At 37.9% G+C, this 20,664-nt stretch overlaps 1 protein-coding gene across 1 annotated transcript in view; it reads left to right on the forward strand.

Annotated features, from left to right (window-relative positions):
• Positions 1–9,275: 9,275 nt before the first annotated feature.
• CFAP54 (cilia and flagella associated protein 54) overlaps positions 9,276–20,664 on the forward strand; it is a 109,276-nt gene continuing 97,887 nt past the window's right edge. The window contains exons 1-3 of the mRNA XM_084506419.1: positions 9,276–9,440; positions 14,199–14,304; positions 19,177–19,323. Coding sequence (XP_084362545.1) covers positions 9,280–9,440; positions 14,199–14,304; positions 19,177–19,323 — 414 coding nt within the window. The 5' untranslated portion in view covers positions 9,276–9,279. The remainder of the gene's footprint in view (positions 9,441–14,198; positions 14,305–19,176; positions 19,324–20,664) is intronic.

Raw genomic sequence — 20,664 nt, forward strand, 5'->3', positions numbered from 1 at the left:
CAAGTAGAAGTGTTATACTGGGACAGGTATTATGCTCAGACACACTCCTTCATTTGTGTTGTAAGGATGTTGTTATGGGTTCTCTGGAAGGACCACACATATCTGCAGCACAGATAAGGGCAGGCTGTCTATTCTCGCAGACCTTAAAATGATTGTAGTAAAGCAGCGTGAGCTAAATCCTCCCATGGGAGTACAGCCCTAGTCCAGCCTGTGACTAGTCCAGACCTGCTGCCTACTGAGCTGCATGGGCAAGTGGTCTCTGAGGTGGGGACATCATTTACACATAGATGGCCCATGGAGAGTAGCCTGGAAAAAATGGAGGCTTCTAGGAAAGCACATGATGCACTGAGTTTGTTATCTGAAGAAAATAAACCTAATATCTAAATTAAAAAAAAAAAAAAGGATTTTGTAATCCCAGAGTAGAATGCTTTTTGTAGTGGAATTCAGTGATATGGTCCTTTTTTTCCTTAACTAAATCATGAGACAAACTGCAAACCTGGGGCAGAGGCTACTTGTAAACTTCAAAACAGAGACAATACCACATGGAATGGGCTGGCATGTTTTCTTACGTTCTTACAGCAGTTTTGTCATCGGTGCTGTTGGCACTGAGGAAACACACAAAATCTTCTACTTAGCTCTTTGAGAGAAACAGAAGGTGCAGTTCTGTCACAACTTAGAAATCATGTCTAACTTGTTGCAAGAAGTTTGTAAGCAATTTCTTTCACTCCGTTCTGCAAAATAAATAAATAAACATGTAGGTAGCCTTGATGTCTTAAAAGTTTTTTGTTTGTTTGTTTGTTTGTTTGTTTTTCAAGTGCAGATATTTATAAAAGCATGTCTCCAGAAATGGCATAATTGTTTTTCAGATTACTTCAAAACATGTTTACTAACTAGCAAAGTAGGCCATGGCTATACTGACAAAGAAAGTAGTGAAATCAGAGCAGATCTGCACAGTGAAACAGTTACTCCCAGGGACCATATGTTCACATAGTGTGTGTTTTGTGGGTTTTACTTTGAACTAGTTCTAGTCTGTTCCTATAGACTGAATCTCCAGTACCAGTTGGAGGATGTTAGGTGTGCTCTTGGAGTACACGTTTCAACATAGTTCAATTTAAAGGAATTCAATCCATGCATTCAAGATCCCTCCATTACATGAAACATATGCAGGAGCCGAGGATGCTTCAAAAGTGTACTCAAAATGAACTAAATTGCTAATGTAGATGCACTCATAATCTCAGATCTACAAATTAGCTTGGATTATTATTCATGTCTGATAATAATAGCGATTATGTTTCTGATTACTAAATTTTAATTATATTTGTGCAAACTCAGATGGGTGTATAATGCTTGATTTCAATGAAGTTGTGCTTACATACTCTAAGCAATCATTCTGACAGTCTTTTCTAATGGGATTACACAGGTACAGCATAACAAAATTTGCTCCTGTAAAGATAATTTGTTAAGCAGTTTTATTGCTAATGACACAGAAGAAATAATAAAATCTAACTGACTTATTTTTGGTTCTACAAAGGTAAAAACTATGGTGTCTCTATATTTAATAGACATAACAGAGTATACACGGTAGATCCACTGAGAAAAAAATAGCCATTTGAATATATCCACCCCTAATAGGTGAAGAGCCATATGTCTGCTTGAAAGCATTTCAGCAAAATTTTCAACATTTGTTTCCAACATTTCATCTACCTTTTTGTAGCCAAGGTCTACACGATTTTTATTATTCCATCAATTAAACAAGTAAAAGCACTGGTAGGAATTTTTATTTTTTCTCAGAGTGATGTGATGTAAACAGAAGGCAATAGTTTGATCTTTGAAACTGAAATTCTGAGGGAGAAAAGGGTAAAAAGGTAAAGATTACAATTTCATTTAGAGTACATTTTGCATAAAAATAAAAAACGTAAAGAACAGATTGACAGTATGCTGCCCAGACATGTATGTAGTTGTATAACATATATAATCATATCTATAGAATCTCAGTACAAGTTGTTATACCAGAGGAATGGTTTTATTGATATAAGAAATTTGTTGCATGGATTCAGGGTAATCTTTGGACAATGGAAAGGTCTCTTGTTCATTAAAAAATAGGTATTGTAATAAGAGTTCTTGGTTTGGCAGTTTTGGGTTTAACTGAATGTTAAAATTAGGATCTATTAGCTTTTTCTCTATAAACCAATAATAGGGATATCAGAAACAAAATGTCACGTATAAAGATCTCAGTGAGATGTCTGAGATCTCTGAATCTGATTCAGAGATGACTAAAGGATTCTTCACTCACATAACTTTCCAAAAAACACATTTTTTTTTTCTTAAATAGTGATTCCTAACAGGCTGTATATATATTACAGATTGTTTGCTGATACTATTTTCTTCATTTTTTACTTTGTTACAGTTTAACACTAGACGAAAGTGTATGTGAGGCACACAACTGAATCTTTATTGTATTATAAATAACCAAGACTTTTATTCCTTTGTTGGTTTTGTTACTTTATACAGGTATGTTACCTTTTACTGCTTCCCTTTTGTTCATCTCAAAAGAAAGTTCACAGCCTAAAGTGTCGGAAGAGTCCCACTCAACCCTGACATAATACTCCATCCTAGTTCTCTATGTATTAGAGAGAAGTTCAAATGTCTTGCTAATAAACTTCACCTAGTCTGCCTATTAAGAGAGGTATGTTTACAATAGTGTGGAGGGCCCTTCTGTCTGAGGAAGAAGGATTAAATTATATCATTCTGTTTAAAAATGCAGCATTTTCAAGTACTATACAATTACGAAATATATTTTTTTCTTCAGACAAACCTTCTAGTAAAAAGACAATATGAATAAAAGACAATATGAAAAAAATCAAAACATACAAAAATATAATTCTAGATGTTAAATACAAATAGAAATAAAAATGCATAGCAAATAAATAAATAAAATAAAGTGGCTCAGAAACAGATATAAATTCATATTGTAATGTGACAAGAAATGGCCAAAACTGAAAGGCACTGATGTAAAAATATGGGAGGTCATCACCAAGTTATTTTAGCTCTCTCTTTGTTTGTTGCCAATGGTTAATATATAAAAGTATCTGTTATTTCAAAACTCTTGCAGTTGAAAGCAGAAATTGCTTGCCATACAGATTATGAAGTGCAGGACCAAACACTAAGAAGAGGGTATTTTTAATTTAATTAAGGCACTCCATTCCCATTAAGCATTTGCATTCCTTTTGAAAGCAACACTGAAAATAATGGTCTGCTTTTTAAAGTGTTAAGGATAAAGGCTAAAAGAAGTTTAACCATATTAGCAATAATAGGTCTACTTCTGCTGTCCAGCCAATTTCTACAAGCTTATCTATCAGTGGAAATCAATGGTTAATCACCAAAAGAAGTCAGAATTCCTGCAGGAAACACCTGTACATCTACCCGCTGTTGTTGGCAGCAGATTGCAAGCCTGGGATTTTAAGCTTCCTTGTATCAACTATTTAGTTTTCTTTATTGCCATCATACTTTTGGGTATTGTAGCTTTTCCTGCAGATTAAATCCTACTATGGATTTAATGATACAGTATCTGCTATAGATCCAGTATCTTCTATAGAGATAATGATAAACATATAATCCTCTTCCTGGACAGTTTTTATTTCATAGAATGTAATCAGGCAACAGCAACACTTGCTCTAAAAAGAAATTATTGTAAATTGTACTTACACTGAAATAAAGCCAACATGCGCCCGCTCCACTGTTCTAGAAACTAGCCAAACATCCTTCCCGCATGTATGTAGAAGGAAAAACAATTACTTTTTCTTAAACATTAATTTTGTAAAATTCTAAAGTAATCAGATGAAGGCTTACAATGACATATATTGTGTGTATCATTGGTCATAATGGTATATTTTATTAAGAGTAATATAGACCAAGATAATACAATAACAAATACCAAAAGCTCAGAATGATATATATTATTAGAAATAATGACCTAGAAAATAAAATTACGTAGAATAATAAATAAGAATTATTGAAAAATATGAAATGTCCAAACAATTATGGGAAGATACGGATATTTTTTCTACTTCCATGAAGAAGCAAGGCTTATTAACAAAAACAAACAAACAAACAAAACAAAGCAATATAAATCAAAACAAAACAAAACAAAACAAAACAAAACTACTCTTCCACATTGCATAATTTTCTTCTGCTGACTTCCAAGCTGCTAAATCTCCTAGTCCAAGGTCAGGCTATCACCCAAAACAACTTCTGTCAGCTGCTTGAATAAACCTCGATCAGCAGATACTTTGACCTTGGAGTGAAATATTCTGGCAAGTGAGTAAGAGACTAATATGAATGGAAAATAGAAGTAATTATGCCAAAAAGCTTCAAAATTCATACTGTAATGCAATAAGAAATGGACAAACCTGAAATGCATTGATCTAAAAATATGGGAGGTCATCACCAGGTTATTTTAGCTCTCTCTTTGTTTGTTGCCAATGGTTAATTCTTAGAAGAGTCTATTTTGATCCTGTGAGTACTCCCTGACCAAACACACAACAGAGAAAGTGTTATGATAAGGATGCATTTGGCTATTCAGGAGTTATATATACAAACAATGTTATTTTCCTGAGATGATTTCTGTATACAGCATGTGTAGCAGCTCAGAATTATAACAACAAACATGCATCGGGAGAACATGAACAAAAATGCACTGTCACATTTGGCTTCACAAGACATTTGGGAAAGGTTTCAGGACTGATTTGTTTATTGGAGAAAACTATACTTCCTCTCATTTAAAGTTTGTCTTGAAAATCTTCATGAAGTGAAGAAAAGGCATGATGGTTTAAACAAAACATGTCACTGCCTTTTTCCCAAATTCAAATCTTAACTATTAGATGCCTAGCAATCAGCTTAAGCTGAATGCAGTTAAAAAAAGAATCCATTTCCCTCTTCTATCTTTTCTCTTTCTTTACTCATAAGCCATAGAAAAGTATAGACACCTTGCCTATCTCTCTGCTCACTAAAATAGATGTCATCTTTCCTGTGGGCCTCTCTCTAGGTTTTTTTGCATACAGCTAAGTGTTTTGCATTTTAGTGTGTTTTTAAGATGCAGCTTTCATGCACATCACTGAAGATCTTGCTCATACGTTTAACTTTTCATGCTGGCAAAGGATATACAGGGCTTTTGTACAAGGCTTCTTTACTATCACTTCAGACCACCACTAAGTTTAGTTTCTTTATTAGAGAAACTCCTACAGCTTCCCGAGACTTGAGACGACCTTTGAGTGAGAGAAGTTTGTCTCCATGGTCTGTCCAGGGAGCCAAAATTAATTCATCCCCAAAACAAATATTTGCAGACCCCTCAAAATCTTTCCAAAATAAGCTCTAACAATTGATATCTACCTCAGTAGAATGTATTTGTAAACTGGAATAAAACAAATCATAATTAAATATAGAAAACATTGGAAATTTTAGACAAACTATCTCATCAAAGCAATAGCTGCATATTTCGGAAAGTCCCTAACAGACATTTTTGTGTCCAACTGCTGTCTTAGGTACTTAAATCCGTAAAGCAGATCTGAGAATCTGCTGTGTTTCAACTTAAACCTCTTAAAAACTCAGGCAGCTGTACGACAACCCTGCTGCATCTGCCTCCCCAAAGACCGGTTAACCCACTCAGTGCATAGCAATACAGCCTGAGTGGGCTGAGTTAAATCTCATAGATTGTTCACACAAATATTATGCATTCCTACATTTTCTTTAGAAAAAAAAAAAAAAAAGTGGAACAAGATCACTTCTCCCATATAACACATTTCCTGGAAATCAACTGAAACTCATCTGCATGCCTAAGAATATTTCCCTAAAGATACAAAAAAAAAAAAAAAAAAAAAAAAAAAAAATTAAAAGAAGGTTTTGTTAGCATTCACACTCACACTAAAAAGAAATTAAAAAAAAACAACAACACACTTCTGTATCATAACCTTGATAAACTTTATCTTCAGAATTCAGCACTAAAACCTTTCATATGATACAACTGAAACATAGTGAGAACTCTCACCACAAACACGAATGCAGCCTTACAAGATCCTGGCAATTGCACAGTTCTCAGTAGCTGCCATCCTTCCTTCTGCTGATCATTCCTCTTACATTGATGTGCCAGCTCAGAAAGGAGGCCAGCGCTGCTTTTCAAGTAAAAACTGAGTGTTTTCCTTCTCTGAGTGTTCACTTGCATTAAAACTGTCTCAGATCTGCTCTCAGAGTGTCTGAAAAGACCATCAATTGTTTGTTTGTCAAGATTCACAAGCTTCAGCCACTTTGCTAATGTATGTTCTAGAGTACAGACACCATATCACTGTTTAACAAATTTTGTATACTACTCAGTGACACACACAGCACTGATACACTTCAAAATATATGTTCAGAGTTATTTTAAAGTCCCATGCCTTCGTTACCCTATCAGCCTGAAGATGCTAAAGCAATGGCCCAGAATCACCTCAGCTCAGACTTTTTTTTTTTTTTTTTTTTCCACCTAGAAGCATCAAGAAAGATACATAAATTTAGATGTTTGATCTCTGGAGACTGTCAAGTTACCCTGCTGAAGTCTGGTTAATACAGTGTTCATCATTGTCTCTGTCTCTTCATATCAAACAGAAGAATTGCTAGTCACCCTAATTCAAGGGGCACGTTCACTACAAGCATCCTAGGAATGGATCTGAACGTGCACCTCTGAATTACTGATAGGGAACAAACTTTGATTATTGTACTAAATAGGGCTCCGCAGACGTTACCTCAGCCCCTGCACCCTGAAACCACTGGACACTCTTCCTGTCTGACTTTATTGTGGTCACACAGTGCTTTCCCCCTTTTGTTTGCTCTTGATAACTTCACTGTAGTTCACACAAGTGGAAGTGACACAAGAGAAGTAAGCCGGGAGCCTGATGAGCTAGCAACAGTCTTTCCTCTTTCAGACTCAAGCATACTCTTGGTCCTACCGCCATGAAAGCAGACATTTCTGATACAGACTTTTACTAAGTTAATTCTTTGTGGGCCATTCTATGGCAGATTGCTCATAACTGGCCTTGTAATGTTAAATCATAGGTCGCTATGACTTCTCTGCTTGAGGCAATGTATTTACCTAAATTCTTCTTGTTGGGATCCTGTCTGTGCCAATACTCCATACAAGACCATAGTCTTGTCTAGTTTCTCTCTGGTTTTACCTTAATTCAGATTACAATCTAAATGTTCACCTATCAGTGACAACAAAATCATTGGTCTTTCAATTAACCAGTAAATTTTTTTTCTTTTTCTTTTTAGGCCATAAGGACATATATAGTTCAAAAAACTGCTATAAACTCTCCAAGTCATACAGGTACTGATATGCATATTCCATTTATTTGAGGAAATTCTCCTATCATGGTTTCAATTTCAATAGCCATTACCTTCTTACTGTTTTGCATACACCAAGGTTTTCTCTGTAAACACCAGATTATGTACACTGAAGGCTTCTGAATAACAGATAAGCTTTCTGAAGTTAAAAAGCTCTATTCATTTAACTATAAGCCCTTTTGACTTTTGGACCCACTCAAGTGTAAATCTGAGTCTTCTCCAACACAATAAAATAGGAATCAATATTGCAAGCATCCAAAGTTGAAATAACATACATGCTATGATGTTTGCTGCAGTGTGGTACCTTGCTATGGCTCTGCAGGGGATTATGCCCCTGGTACTGAGTGTCTGAAGTGTTCTCCCTGCACTAAACCTCCATCTAGAAGGGAGTGTAGTCAGACCCTGCTGAGCTCTGACGCAGGAATTTTAGACTGAACATTCTTTGCGAGCTGGCTGGTCAGCTACGCCCTGGTTAACTTCCCAGTGGTTAAAACTTTATCTTTACTTAGCTCTCTAATCTTCCCCTTTGGGAAATGACTATACTCCATTTGTCTTATTGTTTTCTTTGACTCAAATTGTTTCTATGGCTGCAAACACTAATTCTAACTGATAATATTACATTCAGTCCACCATCTGCTAGCCAAATGTTAGAGATACACAAAGTTTTACTCAAGAGTCTCATTTAGTGCCTCTCCAGTAGTACCCCTTAAAGCGTCTAGGCACTGCTGCTTTATAAGGGCACATCTCGCATCAGCTGTGAATTCGCAGATCAGCCCTTTGGGATGTAGCACCATCTAGTGAGGCAAACTAGCTCAGCTCAGGGTCCCGAAACGGACAAAACCAGCAGCGCTTCCAGTGGCCCAGGCAGCCTCCCACCAGAAGCCAGTGCACACTAGTCATCTGGAATCCATCACAGGAAGTTCTTTGGTTAGTGTGGCAAAGCCCAGACAAAACCTTTACATGTAGCAGTAATTGCTCTCCAAGCCAACTTCTCCTATTTCAGTTTTCTTGTAAATTTTGTCCCTGTACCCAGTGATTTCTAAATCTCAGCATCAGCACCTTTGTGTCCGGTCTTTTCATGGCAGGCTTTGTTTTCTACTTATTCCACAGAAATCCGAGGAACCCTCTCCCTCATGCACAGCCATTGCCTTATGAATTACTTCACACACACGAACGGCCTCTAATCCCTGCTGGCAACACCTTCCCCTACTCACACGGTACCTGTTGGATGACGGATGCACACAACTCCCAGCCGGTAACAATACCAAATCAGCCTGCAGAATGAGTCAGGTGCATTAGTCATGGAGTAATTTAAGATTGTGCACATCCCCCACAGTACCTAAATGGTTCCCTCATCATTTCGCTGGCCTGGCAAATGCAGCGTTTTCTGGTTTAGAGCTTAGTGATATGGTTTAGTGGAGGACTTGTTAGTGTTAGGTCAGAGGTTGGACTGGGTGTTCTTGGAGGTCTTTTCCAACCCAGATGATTGGGATTCTGTGATTCTGTGGTTCCTACTGCTCAGCATCTTTCTGGTCGTTGCCTTACCATCAGCCACGAATTACCAGGATGCCAGTAACTCATGGCTGACATGCAGGTGGCAAGGCGCTGTGCAGGTGCCAACCGATCCATTTTGCTTAGCATCCCTCCCAAGCCCCTTTTCGTGATGCCCACAGACAACTTCAAAACACCTGGGTGCCATGCCCTCCTACAGCCTTGAAGGAGGGGCTCTGCTCGTTTCTGCTGGAAGTGGGGGGACACCCAGGGGGACTCCTTGGGCTGCCAGAGCCCGGCCTCAGGCTCGGGGGGCTCCCTCCCGGGGGGCCCCGCCGCGGCCGCCATGTCCCGGGGCAGGCCCGCAGCCCGTGCCCGTTGCTTGGCGACGCCGCCGCGCCGCGGCCGGGCCGGAGGATGGCGGAGCCGCCGGCGGCTGCCTTCTACGGGGCCGTGGAGCCGGGCAACCCGGTGGTGGACAGCCTGGAGGCCGAGCTGCGGGACGTCCTGGGCTTCCTAAGGCGCCTGAGGGGCGCGGGGGACGCCGAGCCGCAGCGCCACGACCTGCAGCGCCGCGGGTAGGGACCGCCCCTGCCTGTGTTTCGGGCGAGGTTGGACGTGGTGCTTAGGGACATGGTTTAGTGGGTGACATTGGTGGTAGGGGGGTGGTTGGAGCAGATGGTCTTGGAGGGCTTTCCCAACCTTAATGACTCCATGAGACCCTCCCAAACCCCAACACCTCCTTTTTCTGCACCTCCTCCAAGTGAATACCATAGGAAGAAAGCGCAGGGTGTTGTGGCTGCTGGCATTGCAGCGGTACCAGAGCTGCCTGAGCTCTTCAGCCGGAAAACCCTCCTGAAGGAGCAGCTGGCAGCCCACCAGGCTGTGCTGCTGGCTGCGAGGGTGGGCGCGGGTGGGCTGTGCCTGCCCCGAAAGATGTGCTCACAGCAGGGCCACGCGAGGATAGCGACACACGGCTCCCCTTGTGCATATGGCCGTGTCTACGTAGGTATATTTTTATACACGGCGATGCAGGCAGAACATATGGCAAGTATAATTGTGCATATTTGTTTGCTCACATACATGCCTATCTGTGGGTATGCAGAGCTCTACATTTTCTGATGCAGTTAATATAGAGCAACTAAAATCGGTGGATGATTCACAGTTCATGCATATGTCTTATGCAGACTGTGCATTTCTCATGTAGCTCTCCCTGCTGTATTTAGGTACATTATAACGTAAATGTTCAACTGCTTCTTTTAAGCTAAATAGTTGATTTTCTCCTGTTGTTATCTGAGCTGTGTTCTAGACTAAATTCACAGATCTTTAACATGAAAGTGAAAGTTTCCCGTTACCGTAGTTTCATTCAAAAAGAGCACAGCAGTTAGGCTACAGGGTGCTTAGCTTATCACTTACGTGCAGCTTCAGTCCTTACATATTTCACTTGGTACTTTCCTAGATGCAGTCTACAAATAGCCTTTCTCTAAAGGAGCTGGACATACTTTAGGTTGTACTCAGATTCTGCAGTCTATCATTTGTCTGCACTGGAGAGCTCTCCTTTTCTAAGTATTCTGGATTTCTAAATTGTTTATGTGGCACGTTCATCATTAGGTCTAGGCCTAGATCTGTCACTCAGGTATGGGTCTCCAGGCCTTTGCCTCTAGTATTTTAAATCTTGGTGTGTTGGCTTTTGGTATTGCTTCAGCAGCTGATTTCAGTGCTTTGGTATTTTTAAGCCCTTCATTTATAGCTTCAGACTGTTTTTTGCTTTAGCTGATCTGTATTCTTACTTCAAAAGTATCCCCTGTAGGCCCCTCAGAGGAAGGAATGCCACTAAGCTGCTTCACACAACACCAATTCAGCAGAAAACTGCTGATAATGAACACATTCATTGTATCTTCTGGTTGAGAGCTGGGCATGCTGAAACCGATCCATTCGCAAATGTCATGTCAAGTAATCAGTTTCTGTGAACAGTGTCTCCAAGCAGTTCTTTACCTTCCCCTCTGGAATATTTTGACCTGATGAGGCTCTATCTTTTTAGAACTGGTATTTTGTAGATGTTACCCATGTCCATGCTGGCTCGCTTGGCATGAGAACATTTTCCCATCTAAAGAATTCTGCAGCTCACAAGGAGAAGAGAGCTAACACTACCTGGGTCTTGATCCCAGCAGTTGGTGATAGTAGTGAGTGACCCATGCCAGAGCTCCAAGGCATGGAGAACATTGCATAACACTAAGCTCCCCATGGCTCTGCATCGTCTGACATTTTTTGTATGCGTAGGGACATTATGGAAGTAGAAAACTAGAATTCTGCTTATTAGCACACACACTGAGGTAGCTAGCACAGTCACGGGTATTTGTTTGTGCTTGAAATTTCCATGCTGTTTTTCCCTTGCTTTCTCATTGTTTGATAACTCAAAATTGCTGGTTGCAGAACTAGCCTTAGTCTAGTTGCTTTTAAGAATTTCTGAAGGTAATGGCTATTGCAGATGGTTTCCTAAATGCTCTAAAGAATTCTTGCCGTGTCATTTGTCAAGCTACTTTTTCTGGCATGATTTTGGTTGATGATTAAAGTGCTCTTGTTATTACAGAAGCAAGAAAATGAGCTTCCACATGGTACATATGTACACTTTAGAAGACTGTCGGCTTCATTCTTCCAATGCTGTCAGCCTTTGATGTCGATAAGTCAATAGTAAGGCCGTAATTTAGGCACTTATAATGTTCTAATGTAAGTAACAAAAAATACCGATTACATGCCCTGTGCTGGAGTTATGAATCTTTTCCAGCAGAAGAAGTAGCAATCAAAAATGTTTTTCCCTCAACTAAATGATAAGTTGTTTTAACCCATTTCTTTGGGCAATGGGAACATCAAGGAATTACCACAAACTATTGATTTTATTTCATGTTGTGCGGTTTAGCCACCCTCATTCAATAAGACATCTTCTGATCAGTATCAGAAAATCCTGTACTAATTGTAGCAAAGACTTGTGACACAGAAATACAGCTGCATGGTCCTTACCCTATGCAAAATATTAAGGATTGACCTTTCAGGAAAATATTTTTTTTTTATCCATAGAATGGTTAGAAATGAAGAAGCTTCACCTCTGAGGTCCAGAAGCCCAGTATTTTTCTGAGAATTCACTTGCTTAACTTGTTATTCTGGTGTCCTACAGCCTACATGTATATAAAGGAAAGGCATATTAGCTGTTTGGGAAGTGTCTCACTCTTCTTTGTCTGTGTCAAAGGAACATTCCTGTATCATGCACTCATTTGTACTTAGTCATGGCATTGTAGCAGATATATTTCACCTGAATGTCCCCATTGAAGTTGGCAGTCTAGTCAGATTTGTCACTAGTTTATTGCTGCAGCTAAGGATCTCACTTCTTAATAGAGTATTAAAAACAAAAAGTGAGGATGGCCTTTGCTGGGGGTTTTCCGGCTGATCATCCTGAAGAAATTTGCTAGTCTTACCTCCCAGACCTCTTCCCACAGTCGTTCTTACTATCAGTTACTTTACAGCCTGATAATTAGCTTTTTTCTTCTTCCTCAAGTAGTATATATCAAACCTTTAGGACTTTGGAAGTCTTTTCCTAAGTTTCTTGCCATGATAGTCCAAAGGGACTCCACTTGGATGCCCAACTGATTCCTTCCTTTGGAGCCTCTTTGCAGATTTACCCCTGCTGGCCAGACTGGTAGTCTTCTGTTGGTGTAAGAGGTCAGTAGCCACCCAGCAATTAATTGCTTACAGATGGACCAGGAGGAACGCATTCTCCACCTAGAAGGTGCTCTTTATTAGACTGAGCTATGGTTTTCTTCAAAGATGTAATGTGGGAGAAGATTGTATTCAGGTCGTTGTTTTTGGCCTGGTTTGTGCTGTTACTGCATTTTTCTTTTAAGATACACCTCTAGAATGTCCCATTTCTTTCTTTGCTGTTTACTTCCAAGAACCGAAAATTGTGCCGAGGTGATACTTTTAGGGGAAAAAAAAAAAAAAAAGACTATGAGTGTTGTCATTCTTTGGTGTAGAGATCATTTTGACAAGTTGCTCATACAGCCATCTGTTTCACCTTGAAATGTGAAGGTGGCTTGTAGCTTTCTGTGTGGGAAAATTGATGATTCTTATTGTGCTTTTTTTACTGGAAGTCTTATAATCTACAATGAAGAACTGTCTGGGAGACTGTAAAAAAGGATTCAAAATTCCTTAATGTCAGAAAACAGCTGAAGAAAGTGTCTTGCATTCTAGTCTACCATCTTAGGAGATCTACCATCTTTTCACTATCTCAGGAGAGTGAAAAGATCCTGATATCTCACACCAGAAACCACACAGTTTAGACATGAGAAGCCAGCTAGAAGGTTATCTTCCAACATGAATTCCCTTCTCTTTAGTTATTTCCCTTCCTTATAAATTGCTACCTATGAATAATGTAGATGCTGTGGTTTCACAAGGCACTCTTTGCTGAGGTTTTAGTAGAAGTGATTTGTTAAGAGAATAAATGTAAGAGATGCCTGGTGCTGTTAAGACTGTCAATACTGTTAGTTCTGTAATAGGATTCTTTTCAGAAAAATCCCTGTGCTTATTAGCAGTCTGCCTGATCAATTAATGTTTTCCAGCTTGAATATAGATTTCTTAAAGAAGTCTAAGGTGGCAGCTATTGCCATAAAATCTTTTTTTTTTTTTCCTTTTTTCCTTTTTAGAAACATGTCGTTTGCTTGCTCTCTCTGAGTTCCACCCTTTACAATTTAAAGTTCCCAAACATTTCATGCTAGAGGCTTTCTAATGACTTCCTTCTTTTTGTGATTCCTGGTACAGTTCTACAGTTTATTTCATGGCTACTAGGTCCTAAGTTTGCTGCTACCAGACAACCATTATTATTTGGGGATCTTTTTTTTTTTTTCCCCTACTCTTAGTTCTTGTAGTTTCTGGTCCAATAATTGGTCTGAGTTGTAATCCATTGAGTTTCCTTAAAATACCAAATAGCTTCTACAGAGCTTCTCAGATACAATCTGAAAAGTGGGACAGATTTGACAGTTATGACCGTGTTTGAACAATGCAAAGGGACTTGTATTAAGACATTTTATTAAGTATTTACATACAAAACAATTCATCCTTTTTAAAAAATCTGTGTGATAAAAACTGTTGACAGAAATGAAACCCAGAAATGTCCTTGGCTGCTTGTTAAATCCAGTTTTAATGATCACTTGTTTTGAAGTATGTAGAGGTTCAAATACATTTGGAAGAAAGGTGTTTTCACAATTTGAAGTTTTCTTGATTTGTTTACTTGTTATGATGAGTCTACTGCCAGTCTAATCTGGAATGTTTTTCTCCTGTATTTTTAGTGCAAATACTTTGTTTAATATTTGGAACAAATATAAGCCTCGACTGCCAGACTGGTATTACAATGACAAACTTCTGAAAGTTGGTGATTCCCTTGTTCAGATCAAAGTAAGTCATATCAAAACAGAAAAGTCTCAATCACAGTCTTTTTTAATTTCATTATGCTTCTATGCTACTTTAATTTTTAATGATATTTTATAGGAAGCTGTTTAGAAAGTAGCAAAAACTTTTACAAAATAATCCCATTGAGAGTTGGTGGTTTGTATCTTTCATTTATTATTGTAAAATTGCCATTTTTGGGATATATTTGCTATATCTACATTTTCTATGCAACTGTTGCCTCTTTAAAGTTGAATACTGCAAAATCTTTATTCAGTATTTATAGTGGTGGTTTGCTCCACAGAGATGTCAACTCAGTGCTCAGTAAACTAAAAGTGAAAGTAAAGAATTGTTAGGAGGGGAACAGAGAACAGAAAAGAGACATCGATTATAACAGCTGCATGTATGGATGGTGCTCTTGCATCTTGAATTCTGTGTGCACTTCTGGTCTCCTTAGAAAGGATAAATTGCAACAAGGCAAGAATCTGGAGAGAGTAATGAGGATGACAAAGCATGAAACAGCTTCCACACAAAAACCAAAAGTAGGCTATGACTATACAGTTAGGAACAGAGATCACTGAGCAGAGTGTAATGCAGGTCTGTGAAATCATGAGTGAAAGAAGAGGCTGAACAGGGACTGATCGTGTACACTTCCACTTCTAATATAACACCATCAGATGAAGCTGGTAGGTGGCAAGCTTGGACAAGAGCAGACTGGATCTTCACAGAATGTGTACTAAAGCTGTGGAATTTCTTGCCACAGGATGGTATGAATGCTGAAAGTTTGGGCACCTTCTTTCCTTGGGTACCTTCTTTCTTTGGGTACCAAGGAAACATGACAAGTTTACAGTGTGAGCTGTAGATTGTTGAAGACGTTGAGAATATTCAGGGAGTGTTTTATGACATGGTAACTCTTATCTAGTCATCTGTTACTGGCTGCAGTTGGAGCTGGGGTAGCTATTGACTCAGTAGGGCTATTATTATGTTATGTTCTTACATAATGTTTGTCCTTTGTGTCTGCTGAGAAAAAAAACACCTTCAAAGGCATGCTGCTCATTACCTCAGTGATACTTGTGTCGAAGATCATGCCATAAAGTCTGGGTCTTCCAAGGGCAGTTACAAAGCAAGGCTGAGAAGCAGCTCAAAGTACAGTTGAAAGTTATCTGCAAGTCATTCTTTTGGGTCTGAGGAATGGTGTGTGGTTCTGAGTGATACAGTTGTGGAGCAGAAATGCTAAGGGACTACACAATCATGGGTTGATTTGTTATAACGTTTCAGTTCTTGAAAAGCTGCTTGAGAGAATATGCTTAAAGTTTGATGAGAATTAGCACACATGTAATTTAGAGAAAGGTGCAGCTCCTAAATACATGCCATCTGTTTAGTGTGATTTTGTGTTTGTAATGATCCATCATCATCCTACTTTTTCCTAGGAACATACTGGAAGACTCTTATTTGATCAATAATACATTTCTAGGTTATAACTCCAGCTATCTAGTGTGTCTGTTAAGAGACAATCAAATAAATATTTTAATTGTGTGCTTTCCACCTACTTTAGATACAGGATTTTGATAGTATTATTCTTTTTAAAATTTGATTGTAAAAGAAAAAATGTATTTATAGCTGAAAAGTTAGTGAAAGTATATAATTTATTTGTAACACTGTTCCAAGAAGAGCTTTGGAAAGTGTCTGTAACTTCTTCATTTTCGAATATAATGGGAATAAAAAACTACATTAAACCAAATGGTTGTTGTTGCTATTATTATTATTATTATTTAGAATGGGGTATTAAATTTTACTAAAGTGAAAGCATGATTTCATCTGCTTTATTTTTGGTGTTAAGCTTACTATTATTATATGTCATCTTGATATATTCAAGTCTTTGTATTGTTTCATTTTACAGAGATAAGCATCTGAGATTATGTCTTGCTAAAAACTTGACCTCATTGCATAAATAAGACCATTTTTGAGGTTCCTAAATAGTTCTTTTAAACTCTTTTATATGTCATTTGGAACTATTATGACAATATCGAGGAAAAAATATATTTGGATTTATATTCTGTTGAAGAAATTTCATATTCTTGTTCTGTCCCCACCAGCAAAAGAAAAACATATAACTGACATTGTGTTTAAACTGAAAACAGTTTTTAAGAACACTCTATTGACTTTTCCATTAGGAAAGCAGTTAAATGCCTATTGTCACTTAAAAAAAAATTATTATTGTTATTCTCTGCAGCATATGACACTGTTAGATTCCTCCTTTTCACCTAGAAAAGTAGCAGGCATAATTGGAAGTGTATCAAGATAGTTTGAAGACCTGTCTTTTGGAGGAATACATCCAGTGAAACTGTTACACTATTATACCCTTTGCTTATGGAACCTAGCAATAATAAATGCTGTTTATGCTATTTGTGGAAAGCATTTATAAGTAGCTAGTAGTTGAGCTTTTCCACAGACCTGGAGACAAGTATGAGGGTCATGCAAATGTTGCAAAGTCTTCTATATCCTTCACTGCATCTGCCCTAAAGAATTCCACAGAAGTGGCCTGCCTCCTGCATAAAGAACAGCAAGCTGAAGCTGAACTTCAGCAACACGCAACACTCACTGGTAGGTTGAAGGCATATAGAAGAGTTTGTAACTGTGGTGCCTATTGTAACTGAAGGTACAGGTTCATGGTATAGGTTTGGGAATATTCACAGAAATTCTTAAGAAAGGTCTTGAAGAACTAACTGCATTTGTTAATAGCTCCTTCACTGCCTAGGCAATTCCATTCAGGTTTTGTTCGTATTCATATTTCCCTTAAGTTTCCACAGCTGCTGGGCCTAGGAATTGCTCTGAATATTACACGAAGTTTTTAGTGCTCGGAAGTGCTGCTCTCACAGTTTACTCAGTAGGAAGTTATTTCAAATAAATCAAACCCTGCCCTCTATACATTGGCTTCCCATGGCATGACTCAAGTGTGGTAATTTGGCCCTTATATTCAAGGAGCTTCCAGACCTGGCCCAATATTGCCTAAAAATAATATAGAAGTCTGAGAACTCACAGCTGCCAACCTCTGTTGTAATATGGTTTTCTACAGTAAAGTTATCGATGCTGTAGAAAAAGTTTTCTTGCTGGCTAGCCTAAAATTTTGAAGTGAGCTGTCCTTGGAACTCCCATTTTTAAGTGCATTTCTTTGACTTTACAGATGTAGTTTTCATTGTATTCATATTTTTTCTCTGGAGAAAAGAGGAAAAAACGTGATGGATGTTAGTTACAAATTTAAATTCATTACAGGAAAGATGAATGTGGTGTAACAGCAAGTTCTGTGATAGGCAGGGTGGAGCCTCTTGCATAAATGCAACATTCTTTTGGTCCCTTTTGAATCTTAGTTGGAAACTGCTGGTGATTATTTTAAATTGCAATCCCCCTTTATGTTACGTAATACTTAATGCTGCAGAGTCTTTTAAAATGCATTACCAGTGATTAAGCACCAGCTTAACTTTCCATCCTCCTGCTATTTATTTTCATGCTATCTCACTTTAAATTTCTTTCCATTATACATCTGCTCTGTATCTTTTAGGACACGCCTAAGTTCATTATGTCATAGATCTTGAAATTGGCTAGCCCGTTAGTCATCATACTAATCAGTACTGACTCATTTCATTTTCCTTTCTGTCTCTATCTGTCTCTTATCTCTTATATACTGTAAGCTGTTTGGGAGAGGAATCACCTTTTGTTTTTATATTAGTACCCAGCTTAGGGACATTCTGAACCATGGTTTAGGATTCTAAGAGTTACCACAGGCTGACTCTATGCATTAGCTTACACAGGTGACCAACTGGCCATACCTGTCCGCAGAAAGTAAAAGTTTCTGGCTATGGCAGCTCCTTTCACACAGCAAAAGAGATAGTAGGGTCATGTCAGTAAGATTCCTCAGATTATTAAAAGTTTGGGGTAAGTGTTACTGTGGTGGTAGGAATTTAAACTGAAAAGAGTGGGTCCAAGGAAATGTGTTTGCATTTTCTGTGATTAAACATCAAAGGATCATTTTTTACAAGTAGAAATTAATTATTATCATTTTTTTTTTTTCCCCCAGAATTTATCATGGCTGGAGTGTGTGTGGTCTAGTGTTAGTGAAGTTGGTAGAGAAAGCTCTAAATAATCTTTGCTGCAGGAAGTGGTGGAGGTGATTCAGTAAGTAAGTGGCACTTGGGCAGCTGAATCAGAGCTGAGCCATAGTCTCAGTCTGATGTTAGAATGGACCAAAGTGCTGCTGGGGAGGTGCGTGCTAAATGACACATAAAGCTCAGCATCCTGTTTGCTATCAGATTTAAAGACCCAGTGGCGATTTCTAGTCTAGTAACACTGACTTGGCCTTAAGTAATTCCAGTTGTTGCTGATTTCATTCTTTTTTTCTTGATCTTACTCAAAGTGTTTGAGTTAAGACACTCTTCCTTTCTGCATTGACATCAGGGAAATGGGGAAGCGATGATGTCTGTATATTGTTTATAAAATTCTGCTTAACAAAATACCTTTCTCAGAAGTGTAGTACCATTATCATTACTGCTGAAACCCTTCAGGATATTCCAGGAGCCCTTTGATTTTATTACGTTACCCCAAGATCAGACTTTACACTTGTTCTCTGATATGTCATACTTGTGATTTAGGAGTTTGTTTACTTTAATCAGAAGTTCTTCTTTTAAGTACTTTAACCTTCATTTGCTGAGAGATTTGACATTTGAAATAATATTGCTCAATGTTTATATGAAACTTCAGTGTTTTACTTCCAGCTGCTCTCTCACATTGATACTTTTTACATGAATATGATAACGTATAACACATGTTATAGAAATAGAAATGTAATATACAAACTGTAAAAGTAACTTATTCTTTGTTCTTCAGGAATATAAGCTGGCACTTCGACAGTGCTATGGAAGATACCTTCAGCAGTTCAGTTCTGTAAACCCTGATGATATCACAGATGACGTGCATAAATTTAAATCCACCTTTTTTCCAAATGGTTTCAGAGACAAAAATGCGGCATTTACGGTAGGGTTATTTTATTTTATTTTTTTCCGTTGAATACATTTGCAGTTTCAAAATAAATAGTCTTCTTTACCATCCACAAATGTGATTAACATTGCTATATTAATTAAATATTAATATTAACTAAACTTTGATAGCTTGTCTAAACAGATTACATGGAGATTTAACAGTCATATATATGGTATGAACATCCAGAGGGGTGTAGATTTCTAAGAGGATTTAAGTGCTTATGCTTTTGTGGACTTTGCCAACCCCTGTCAATGTTAGAAAGGTAGTTTTCTGAAATTGGTTATTCCATAACTGTCTACAGCAGTTTTTGCTCTGAAATAGTTGCTATTAACCTTTGTCAGCATCAGGGTATGGACCAAAGTTGATAACTTTCCTGCAGTTGAAATTTCTATATGGTCTGATTTAAGAACTGGACAGTGTGCAAGAGAATTAAAACATTGCACTGTAGTGTTTATCATAAATGTGCAAAAATACTACATGCAAAAAAAAGCTCATGACATACCAATTAAGAACATTGTATTCCCAGCATTAAGTTATTGATTTTATTTTATTTTATTTTATTTTATTTTATTTTATTTTATTTTATTTTATTTTATGTATTTATTTTATTTTATTTATTTGATATTATTATCAATATGTAAAAAAATGACAGAGTGGTGAAGAGTTTTAAGTGATCTAAGCTCTGTGGGAGTTAAGTGACCTTAAAAGTGTGTTTGCATCCTTTTGTGTTAATTGATTATAGGGATAGGTGTTTGCAGTTTATCATTTGCTATCTAAGAAGGAAAGCGTTTCAGTAGGTATTAGGGGAATGCTAAAAACACTAGATTTTATCTTAAGCAGTGCTTTGCTGAGTAGCTCTGTTTTTGGTATGTGGTAGATATTTCAAAATAAAGTAATGCAAGTAATGGCACAGGCTGCCCAGAGGAGCTGTGGATGCCCCATCCCTGGAGGTGTTCAAGGCCAGGCTTTGGGCAACCTGGTCTGGTGGGAGGTGTCTCTGCCCATGGCAGAGGATTTGGAACCAGGTGATCCTTAAGGTCCTTTCCAATCCAAACCATTTTGTGATTATAAGTTACTCTTTTATCAAGAAGAACAAAAGGAAACCAAAGGCATTTCCTATGTATTGAGATAATTAAATTCATATTCTTTTAGTCAGAGTTAGATTGTACATAGGTGTGAAGAAATAGAGACAGTGAGCTTGCTTGAAAGTTGGAAGCAGATGTCATGATAGAAGAGCTACTTTTTATATTATTTCTTTTGTTTTTCAAATATATTTTAGCTTCTTAGAGAGAATATGACTGAAGCTATGTTAATCAATATTATTTTGATTTTAAA

The sequence above is a fragment of the Aythya ferina genome (assembly GCF_964211825.1).
Source record: "Aythya ferina genome assembly, chromosome: 1".
Lineage (NCBI taxonomy): Eukaryota > Metazoa > Chordata > Aves > Anseriformes > Anatidae > Aythya > Aythya ferina.